Source organism: Oncorhynchus nerka, linkage group LG25 (assembly GCF_034236695.1).
Source record: "Oncorhynchus nerka isolate Pitt River linkage group LG25, Oner_Uvic_2.0, whole genome shotgun sequence".
In the NCBI taxonomy this organism is placed as follows: Eukaryota; Metazoa; Chordata; class Actinopteri; order Salmoniformes; family Salmonidae; genus Oncorhynchus; species Oncorhynchus nerka.
Window position 1 is genome coordinate 22,264,712 of NC_088420.1, and position 12,227 is coordinate 22,276,938.

The following is a 12,227-nucleotide window of genomic DNA, read 5'->3' on the forward strand; positions in this document are numbered from 1 at the left end:
GTGTCAATGTGATTGTGTTTCATACTGATTTAAAAATGTACCAATCATTTGTTAAGGTTAAACAAAATGAACCAACGGATGGTAATTTACAATGGTAATATAATAGTGCAAGGAAGTTATTTTTATATATTTAAGTTAGAAGTTGTTTCATGCCTGATGTGTTTTTCTACATTTGTATTCATGTGTTTTTAAAACATATTTTCTTCAAGTCTCAAAATGGGGGATTATAGTAGAATATTACAAGATTGTTTTAAAACTGTTTATGCATTGAATAAGGTTTCTCTGTACAGTCTCATCTGTGTCTGTGGGACTGATTTGGGTCTCTGGGGCTTGGGGTTGGCAATTGATTTATGATGGCTAGGTGATAGAACCTACAGCCTGCATTCCATTGATTGAATAGTGTCTACGAAATAGTGGCCTTTCTGCCAGGGCCAGGTGAACCCTCCCTCCAGTTTCTCTCTTACATACAGAAGAACACAGGACTTGTTGCATTAGTATATGTGTGTTAAGGAGGGTGAAACTGAGAAGATACCCCTGTATAAACAAGCAGTAAATGACCTAGAGACAGAAACCTGGCGCAATGTAAATCTTGTCTGTTGCTTGATAGAACTATGTACTTTTCTGGTATTTTGTGCTGGAAAACTGAGCGGGTCAAGCATAACACAACCCTGTTACCCATAGATAGACAGGCTAGAAATGTTATAACAATTTTATTTTATTTTTTGTGAAGCATTCAATTGCCACTCCCTGTTGCACACAACAAGCTTCCATTCCCCGTCTCAATTTGTGTCTGATTTAAGAAGAAATTGTCAACCCGGTTACAGTCTATCTTCCCACTGGGTAAAAACTGGTGGAATAAATGTTTCCACATCATTTCAACCAAAATAAATAAATGTGATGTTGAATCAACGTGCATTGGATTTGCAGAAAGTCATCAACATAAGGGAATTGACTTTTTTTCACCCAACTTTTAACCTAAATCCAATGTCATGGTGAAATTGTTGTTGATTTCTTGTTGACAACTCAATCAAATGTACATCAGAAATAAGCATTGAACTGACATCTCTGCCCAGTGGGATGTTACTTTATTTGTCACATTTTTTAAAAACATTTTTTTAAACTAGGCAAGTCAGTTAAGAACAAATTCTTATTTACAATGATGGCCTGGCAAAAGGCCTCCTGCAGGGACGGGGGCCTGGGATTAAAATAAATAAATAAATAAATACAATATAAATATAGGACAAAACACATCACAACGAGACAGCACAACACTACATAAAGAGAGACCTAAGACGACAACTTAGCAAGGCAACAACACATGACAACACAGCATGGTAGCAACACAACATGGTAGCAGCACAAAACATAGTACAAACATTATTGGCCACAGACAACAGCACAAAGGGCAAGAAGGTAGAGACAACAATACATCACACAAAGCAGCCACAACTATCAGTAAGAGTGTCCATGATTGAGTCTTTGAATGAAGAGATTGAGATAAACCTGTCCAGTTTGAGTATTTGTTGCAGCTCGTTCCAGTCGCATTAGGGAAAAAGAGGGAGACGCATCGGGGATAGTCGCATTAGAAGGGGTGCGAGATGAGGAAATGTTGGACAGGCCGAGTCAAATAGGAATCCTGAATTAATGAAGTGGTGATTAAAGAGCTCAGCCATGTGCTTCTTGTCAGTAACAACCCCATCATCAACATTAAGGGACATGGGCAGCTGTAAAGAGGAGGGTTTATTCTCTTGGTCTTTAACCTTTTTCCAGAACTTCTTGGGGTTAGACCCACAGAGAGAGAAATGCTCCTTAAAGTAACAAACTTTGGCCTTCCCAGATAGCCTGTGTGCACTTGTTTCTCATTTGCCCGAACAATAGCCAGTCAGCCTGAGTATGCGTGAGCCGAGCCTTTCGCCACATGCAGTAACTCTGCAAGATCACGGTTGAACCAGGGTCTGAACCTGTTATTAATTCTCATTTTCTTTATGGGGGCATGTTTGTTAACAATCCCATTGAAAATATCAAAAAAGAAGGTCCAAGCATCGTCGACAGGGGGCATCAAGCTGGTTCTATACCATTTTACAGAGGCCAGTTCATGAAGGAAGGCTTGCTCATTAAAGTTTTTCTCACGTGTCTATGACAAATCAGGACAGGTCGTTTCACTGAGCAGCCATTACGAACACAGGCTGTAAAACAGTGATCACTAAGGTCATCACAGAAAACACCAGACTGATACCCATCAGGATTATTTGTGAGGAGAGTAGCCTTTTCTGGGTGTTTGGAGTCATACCTTGTGGGATTGGTGATGATCTGAGAAAAATTTAGGGAGTGCCATTGCTTTAGGACCAGGTGGTTTAAGCATGTCCCAGTTTAGGTCACCTAGCAGGACAAATTCAGACTTAGTGTAAGGGACCAGGAGAGATTTGGGCAGGTAGTGCACAGGCCGGTGCTGATGGAGGACGATAGCACCCAGCAACAGTCAACAAAGAGCTATATAAAAGTTGAATGCTTAAAACCAGCAAATCAAATTGTTTGCGGACAGACTTGGTGGAGACAACCGAGTACTGAAGGTGTTCCTTGGTAAAGTTTGCCACTCCTCCACCTTTGGAAGATCGGTCTTGCCGAAAAAGGTTATAACCAGAAAGGTTAACATCAGTATTCAAAACACTCTTCCTTCACCACGTCTCAGTAATGACCAACATCTGGATTGGTCTATCCTTGCAAGCCTGGGAGTCTTAACTCAGCATTCAGTCCCCATAAAATAAAATATATAATCGTAATGTACTTTATTTTTCATTATTTCATTTTTAATTTTCTATTTGGCTTACAAAATAGAATCAGACCAAACACTAGTCACTCAGTTCCAGGTTGGAATGGTGTCCTCAGGTCTCTGCTGTTAGAGCGACCCTCCGTATAGCTTGAAAAAAGAAAACCTTGGATGTAGTAATCTCTCCGGTTAACTTTGGTCAAAATTAGGTTGTAGGTTTGGAGTTCTGATCTGGAGCGAAGGTCATGCTGTGGAGGGCAGCATCCTGCCGAAAAATCCAAGTTTATCTAACGACAAATCTATCCTTTTGTAAAAAAGCATGTTGAAAAATGTGAGAGCTCACATTAAGCTGTCTCTCTCTCTCTGAGGAGGGCGTGTTAATAGGCACTCTATAGTCTTTTTGTGCATGTATTTACATTGTGTGCGCATGGTTCAGGTAATCGAAATCTAAATGGTCTTCCAGCATTTTGAAGTCTGTTTAAAAATGATTTCCTTTGGATATTTTGTAAAAAACCATTAGAGTAAATTCCAATGTCATTTTATTCAGTATCTTGGCAGGCACATAACTGTTTAAAACAATTGTATTGCTATATTTCAGATGGTAGTGTTAGCCCAAGTTATCACCGGATGATGGATCAGGCTACCTGGATGCCTGCTTCTCTACAGCTTATGATGTGATGAAATGGTCCCCAACATACACAGAGTGTACAAAACATTAGGAACACCTTCCTATTATTGAGTTTTACCCTCTTTTTCCCTCAGAACAGCCTCAATTCGTCAGGGCATGGACTCCACAAGGTGTCAAAAGCATCCCACAGGAATGCTGGCCCATGTTGACTCCAATGCTTCCCACAGTGCTGTCAAGTTGGCCGGATGTCCTTTGGGTGATGAACCATTCTTAATACACACTGTTGAGCATGAAAAACCCAGCAGCATTGCAGTTCTTGATACACTCAAATCAAGCCTGGCACCTACTACCATAACCTGTTTGAAGGGACTTAAATATTTTGTCTTGCCCTTTCACCCTACGAATGGCACACACAAAATCCACATTTCAAGGCTTAAAAATCCTTATTTAGCCCATCTCCTCCCCTTTATCTACACTAATTGAAGTGGATTTAACAGGTGACATCAATAAGGGATCATAGCAGCAGGTAGCCTAGTGGTTAGAGCGTTGGACTAGTAACTGAAAGGTTGCAAGATCGAATCCCCGAGCTTACAAGGTAAAATAAAAATCTGTCGTTCTGCCCCTGAACAAGGCAATTAACCCAATGTTCCTAGGCCGTCATTGAAAATAATAATTTGTTCTTAACTGACTTGCCTAGGTAAATAGGCAGTGATTGTGACTATCTGTATGGGTCCCTGCTCTATAAAACAATAGGCCCATTGTTTGAATGTCTGCCACTGACAAACACTCCAACAGTCTGACCTTTTCCATTACCTGATGTACTTACTTGCACTGCTGCGTCTCATCATCATGGTCTGGTTTTCTCAGGTCATTTTACTTCCACCTGTGCAGGTTTTTCAGAGGTCAGGAGAAAAGGCCAAGAGGCCATTAATTTTAGGCAGTTAACTTGAGATGCAGCCCCAGTCAAACTCAAACACAAATATCATGTCCCTAAAAAAGTAGTGTGCATTCAGTAAAGCTCTTGACAGAATTATTCTCTTCATTGGCAGGTACAGTAGTAGGCCTATCCTACAAACAAAGAGATACTGCAATGGCCTTAACCATTTTCTGGGATACACCCAATGATTTATATAAACACTAGATTGACAGGGGGGCTGTTTTTGAAGCCACCACGCTTCCATCTTGGCACTCCCCCCACCATTGTAAAAAATAATATTTTGGAAGGTATAGAAAAGCATTTATTAATGTCTACATTTGTTTTTTCCACGTTTATTTTATTACAGATACCTTAATGCATACTTTTAAATTATATTATGTGAGCTCAAGATAAACATTTAAAATTAAACCGGTGGCTTCAAAGACTCTCACTTGCCAATACATAGCATCAGCAATCCTGAGGTGCGTTCAGGTCACTTGAATGTTTGCTACGTTGCGGAACAGTTTACACAAAATGACACGTTTCCCCTAAACACTCTTGTACATTCTTGAACAGACTTTCAGGTATGTTGCCCCTGTTTGGTGGGTGTGGCTTGAAGCAATGAGTTAAGTATTTAAAGGGCTGTAATGCTGACGGCATTACCCAACCTCCCTGTTTTTAATGGTCTTTCAGTTCAGCACGTCTTCTGTTCAATTTAACGTAACATAACATACTGTACAAATCCCAGGGTTTTACAGCTCGATCACAGACAGCATATGTGCGCAAAATGGTATGCAGCATCATCTGGATATTTGTGCAGCAAAAGTTAAACCTTCACCTTCTATGGCCATTTCTGTCAAGCCGTCAACACAAACAATTTGTTGCATATGTTCTATAAATCCAATGTATGTACCACAGAACGTGCTGCAACTGCCTTTGCAATGCTGCAAGGAAAACACAGAGTTCCATTGGAAATGAATGTACTTCTGTACCAGAAGTGCAAAAGCACTGTCGGTGTGATGAAGGCATTATTATACATCATTGATACGTCACAACTGAGGTGCGTTCAGTTTGCTTGAACATTTGCTACATTGTGGAACGATTTGTACTGAACAGCATATTTCTCAAAACGTTCTTGAACAAACTTTGTGGTATGTTTGGTGGGTGTGGCTAGGTGTTGCTTGAATCAACGAGTGACGTATTTAAAGAGAAATTGGTGCTTTCAAGACAACTGGTGCTGCGTTCAAAACAACTGGGAACTTTGAAAAAAACAAGCTCCGACTGGGAAAAATCGATTTAACTCCAGCCTCTTTCTAGAGTAATGATCTCAGAGTAATATCAGAAAGTCGGAGGTCAGACAGGTCAGAAAGTCGGAGCTCTAAGAAAGATGGCAGATTTTCCGAGTTGGATGACCGTTCAAAACAATTTTTCCCAGTCGTAGCTTGTTTTTTGCCACTTGTTTTGAACGCACTGAATTCGGAACTCAAGAGATTTCTCGAGGTTGAGTTCCCACTTGTTTTGAACGCAGCAAGTGGCCAATCCATGCTGATGGCGTTCCCAACCCACAAACATTTGACAATTTATTCCAAAACCCAACCCCGAATTTCAACTGGTCGTTCAGTACAGCACCATTTCAGTTAAATTGAACGATCCAGAACGTAAAAACGCACTGAACGTAGCCCTATATACTAGAGGGGTGTATTCACTATGAACCAAACTGAACAAAACGGGGAGGGACGTATCTGCATTTGGCCAACAGAAACTATTGTAAACTTGCAAAACGCAAATGTTTGGACTTTGGACGAATGATTACACCCCAGGGGTGTATTCATTATTCGGATCCAGTTGTTGCAAAACATTTTGCAACTGAAACAGTTTACTCAAAACGGAAACATTTTGAAACGAAAACGAGAGTTTCTATTGGACAAATGCAAGTCCTTCTCTGTTTCGCTTGCTTCCGTTTGGTTCCTAGAGTAAACGTTTTACAACGGAATCCGATTAATAAATACACCCCAGAATCCATGACGATGACTAACCACGGAAAGGCAGTATGACATCACCAACCCTGCCTTTACTTGCCAGGAATCATTTGCTAGTTGTTGTTACTCACACAAAGGGAAGCTGCTTCGAGTACTGTATAATTTCATCAAATGAACAAAAGCTACTATAGATCGCTCAGTTATTTGCAATCGCGGAGAAACACAAAACAATTGTGTCCGAGTTTCAGTCTGAAACGATGTCTTTCATCCCAGGACAACCAGTTACTGCTGTTGTGGTAAGTTTTGGAACAGGCTACTCTTCATTCAATAGGTACGGCATCCATTGTCCAGGTCTAAAATCAGTGCCTAGATGCGAACTATAAATAGTATTTATTCCAAAAATGTAGACTAACATTACTGGTTACAAAAGTGAATTTAGCATTGTGGTCATGCGTGCTTGCTTACTCTTGGCTATGTAACTGTTCGAACTTACCCTCGTCAAAATGGTTACATTGTAGCAGCAAAGTTCCTATGAAACATTGCTGTTCGATAGGTTCTAATCAAACCGACAGTATCTACGGTTTACTCCTTTCTGTTGTAACGTTAGCTTCTGTATCCAGCTGGATAACAGTATAGGAGCACTTCATTTAATGGGTTATGAAGTTAGTTGTATTTCATTTTCACATGATGTATCTAGTTAGCTAATATTACACTGTGCGGCCTTGCCAATGTAACAGTATAACTTTAGACCGTCCCCTCGCCCATACCCGGGCGCGAACCAGGGACCCTCTACATTAAGGCTAGCAGCTAGCATTATTATCCAACTTGTTTGCTATGCTGCATGCATGAAAGTGAAGTGTTTCAGAGAAGGGTGTCACCCACCTACCTGAGACTGCTTGCATAACGTTAGCTTACTCTATTGACACAGCCATTGAAGTGACATGGTCAATACTCTGTAATTCATGAAGGCCATGCCTCTCAACACACTGTTCATTCCTAATATCCAGCTAGAAATATGAGTCATTAAGTAATTGCCTAGTGACGATGGGTTGATATTTCCATTAATACGGAGATCCTGGTGGTCAGCCGGCATTATACAATTCCATGAGTGTTTCAATGTTCTCATCACCAAGAACTTCAGATCCACTGAATGATGGTTAACCATATTGACCACTGAGTGCAGGGGTTTTAAGAACTTCTGACCACTGACACTGAGGCTCCTCTTATTCACCACCACACAGACTTGCTTTGTGCTGTAAAGAGCAGTGAGCTGGATGTGCCAGAATCCTCCATCTGTTTTATTGAGAGGGCAGCTGTCTGAGGACCATGAGGACAGCTAGACTGAGAAAAGATCTGTCTCCAGTCAGTTGGTGGCAGAGGGTTTCTCTTTAAGTCAGTCACTCAACATAACACACGACATGGAGATGATCTTTGTCCCTTCAGGGAACTAGTCTATTCATAACACTAGTGTTCTGAACAATTCCACAGTAACATAATGATGCCGATACTCATATTTTTCACTTTAAAATGATTGGCAAACAAATAACCATTCTCAAATGACTACTTTTAACAATTTCCACAAAGATGTAGAAAAACACATTCACTTGAACAGTGCAGATGCAACATGGTTTGTGCTGTCATTCTGTTACTGAACTTTGGTTACCAAACCATGGAGATGCCTTTCTGCATTCTTAAAGGAAGCTCAGTGCATGATGTGGGGAACTCGGCACTAAATGTTACATTCTATGTAAGTCATGACCTCATTCTAAATGTTGTGGCTAGTTATGCTACTGGAACTATTGGTAGTAATTTACCACATTTTTATAACCTGTTGCAATGGTGGGATGAGAATGCGAACAGAGACTTGGTGGTTGTTGAAGTTATGAGTTCTTTCCTCTCCCAGCTCCACTTTCAACTTTCATGTGCTTTACAGCAACGAATTGAAATCTGCAAACTTCGCCAGGGTGAACATTTGATCCTGGGTTTCAGCATTGGAGGGGGAATAGACCAAGACCCTGGTCAGAACCCCTTCTCTGAAGACAAGTCCGACAAGGTACGAGTAAAACACATGGAAATACTCTCCCTATCAGTTCTTAGTGAGCTCTGCTCTGGCAAAACTCTTAACATCAACAGTAAACTAAGGTATTTGAGAGGCAGGCCTGAACACATCAACTCTAGCCTCAGGTAGCTACTGGAGTAACACTGCAGACCCAGATAGCTGATCGCATACAAGGCATGGCTGGATTACTTAAACAGTGACATTTTATAGTTTGGATTTATCATCAAACCAGTCTATAATGAATTGACATTAAGTAATACGTTTTGTATGTAGATGCACAGATGTTGGACTTTCATATGTATTTCTCTTTTGCTGTGTTGATGTTTTTCTGCATGATCACAGGGCATCTATGTGACACGGGTGACACCAGGGGGACCAGCAGAAGTTGCGGGCTTGATGATGGGAGACAAAGTAATGCAGGTATGCTATTTTTACATTAATTGCTTCAGAAATGCATGTTTCAAACTTTTGACCCGATAAACATTTAATTTGACCTTATTGATGCATTTCCACAAGGTGGCACCATTTACTCAATATCACTAGGGATGATATACACTACAAAGTTATGTGGACACTTGCTAGTCGAACATCTCATTCCAAAATCATGGGCATTAATTTGGAGTTGGTCCTCCCTTTGCTGTTATAACAGCCTCCACTCTTCTGGGAAGGCTTTCCACTAGATGTTGGAACATTGCTGCGGGGACTTACTTCTATTCAGCCACGAGCATTAGTTAAGTCAGGCATTGATGTTGGGTGACTATGCCTGGCTTGCAGTCTGCGTTCCAATTCATACCAATGAGTTCAGGGCTCTGTGCAGGCCAGTCAAGTTCTTCCACACTGATCTCGACAAACCATGTATGTATGGGCCTCGCTTTGTTCACGGGACCATTGTCACGCTGAAACAGGAAAGGGCCTTCCCCAAACTGTTGCCACAAAGTTGGAAGCACAGAATAGTCTAGAATGTCGCTGTAGCATTAAGATTTTCTGAGTGTGAGATGTTATTGGTCCCAGATTTCAGTCTGTTTCAAGAGGAAATTCAGTTTAATACCCTGTAGTGAGTGTTGCAACCGAGGACCGTCTATTTTAATGGGCTACAGCACTAGGGGGTCCCGTTCTGTGAGTTTGTGTGGCCTACCACTTTGCGGCAGAGCCATTGTTACTCCTAGACGTTTTCACTTCACAATAAGAGCACTTGCAGTTGACTGGGGCAGCTTTAGCAGGGCAGAAATTTGACAAGCTGACTTATTGGAAAGGTGGCATCTTATGATGGTGCCACGTTGAAAGTTACTGAGCTCTCCAGTAAGGCCATTCTACTGCCAATGTTTGTCAATGGAGATGTGCTAGATTTTATATACTTGTCAGCAACGGGTATGGCTGAAATTGCAGAATCCACTAATTTGAAGGGGTTTCCATGTACTTTTCTATATATAGTGTATATGCCAATTAGCAGACGCGCTTATCCAAAGCAACTTTAGTCATGCGTGCATACATTTCATGTATGGATTCAAACCCACAATCATGGCGTTGCAAGCACCAGGTTCTATCAAAGCGAGTCTGCATGATGGTGAATAAGAGGAGTGTCAGTGGTCAGAAGTTCTTAAAAACACTGCACTCAGTGGTCAGTATTGGTAACCATAATTCAGTGGATCAGAAGTTCTTGGTGATGAGAACATGGAAACACTCATGAAACTATTCACTGTATACCAATATTCCACTTACATCGCAACAAGAATATATAATACTGTAATGACAAACTATTGTAGGAAGACTTAACATTGTTGATATGTCTCCACCAGGTAAATGGATGGGATATGACCATGGTGACACACGACCAGGCACGCAAACGGCTGACGAAGAAGAATGAAGACATTGTGCGGCTACTGGTGACCAGGAAATCGCTGGAGCAGGCTGTCAGACATTCTATGATGTAATGACTCCAACGCTAGTCCTTTAGTGCAGACAGAGTTTGCTATCAGACATGAGACAATGCCAGTGACCGAGAGCATAGTATTTCAAATCTTTTATCACATATTGTAAGTTTGGGGTGAATTCCACATCAATTCTGTCAATTCAGGAGATGTAATGAAATTGAAAAGTGCAATTTATTTAATGGAGGATTCCTGAGTTGAATTGAAAAGGAATTGATTATGGCTGTACTCACATATTCCCAAACAGGGTACACTCCATTTATACCATGTCTATACAATTCATCAGTATGATTCTAGTTATTGGGATTTTTAACGCCTTTAACTAGCTGACTTGTGTATTACTTTTTCGGTTATTAGTACATTTCATGATCTCAGTCATGATTTGATTTACTCTACATGTTATATCTATGTTTTCGAGTCCATGTCTGTACAAGCCAAAAGAAAACATTTTTAAAAAACTATAGACTAATAAATGTAACTGTCATGTGGTGTAACTTCCACATATTTTGCATGAGCAGTTTTGTAGTGGGGATAGAGGTTGTTATGCAAACATATGTGTACAAAGCACATATGGTAATTTCCAGCATTAATCTGCAACACTAATTTGTATGTCTTCCATAGAGGTGTCCTCTTTATATGACGTGTGTTTTTGAGTTTAATATATGGCTTTAATAACAATTTAACACTTAAGTGCTTAACAACGCCATGTCATCTGGAAAATGTATGAATATTCATCATCAGGCTTGGATGATATATTTTTGAATCTTTATTTTGGTATCATCCATATTGTGCATCTACCAAAGTAACAAGCACAGCTGAACTGCATACTTTATATTTCATTTTACAATATTGTACTTCATGTCTACCAAATACTGTAATATTCATTTGAGGATTTTAGTTTTGTAGGTCGTGCAGGAAAACAGTTACTTCTCAACCATCTGGATATAGTTAATCTGGTGTTGCATCCTTGACTTGAAATCAAGATTAGGGTATAGTCAACCTTTTTAGAAGTGTCTTCTTTCTCACGTTTAAACAGAGAAAGTGGCATGTTTGATTGTTCATTAGGTCACTTGCTGGTTGATCTTAGACAGCTAGTTGCACACTGGAATAGTTTGGACCAAGGTTGATGGATCTAATGAATTGAGAGAGATGTTTGATACACAACAGTCTTAAATGAAACTCTAGTGATTGTACCACTAAATCGTGATGGTGCGAAATAGTGTTTTTTGTATTCAAGCCCTTTTCCATTCCTATTGTTCAATGATATGTATGCTTTATCACTGCCTCAGCCGTACAATAAACAGCAAGGCCTCACTGATTTGATCCAATCTTCTCAGTTCCTATTAAAATGGATCAAAGATAAAGTAATGTTGTAATGCATATTCCAATGGTACCTAATATACTGTACATACATCCTAGTATGTTCTACTAATTTAGTATTTGATATGGCTTTGTTTTTGTTAGAATTTTATTTATTTATTTGGAGATTATAATTATATATAAACTAGGTGGTTTGAGCCCTGAATGCTGATTGGCTGACCGCTCTGGTATATCAGACCATATTCCACAGGTATGACAAAACATGTATTTTCATACTCTAATTACGTTGGTAGCCAGTTTATAATAGCAATGAGGCACCTTGGGGGTTTGGGGTATATCGGCAATATAGATCTGCCCATAAGAACAGCCGTGGTTTATTGGCCATATACCACACCCCCTCGGGCCTTATTACTTAAATATCAATGGCAGAGTGACACATCTAACTCCACACCCAACTTTTAAAAGAATTAACACTTCAAAAGACTGACCAACCTTTTGGTAAATGTAGCCTTATATGAACATTTTCTTTGAGGTTGATTTCTATCTACATGTCAACTGTTAAACTATCTATTTAATTTGTTCTCCATAGGTACTCAGGGTATATGAGGAAAACCTTTGAATTTACCATTT

General features: G+C 40.1%; 1 protein-coding gene across 1 annotated transcript; it reads left to right on the forward strand.

Annotated features, from left to right (window-relative positions):
• The first annotated feature begins 6,337 nt into the window (after window positions 1–6,337).
• On the forward strand, window positions 6,338–11,595 carry LOC115109217 (tax1-binding protein 3). The gene is made up of 4 exons (XM_029633905.2): window positions 6,338–6,586; window positions 8,224–8,343; window positions 8,692–8,769; window positions 10,146–11,595. The coding sequence occupies exons 1-4, from the start codon at window positions 6,548–6,550 to the stop codon at window positions 10,278–10,280; spliced, it is 372 nt and encodes a 123-aa protein (XP_029489765.1). The 5' UTR covers window positions 6,338–6,547; the 3' UTR covers window positions 10,281–11,595.
• The last annotated feature ends 632 nt before the right edge of the window (window positions 11,596–12,227 follow it).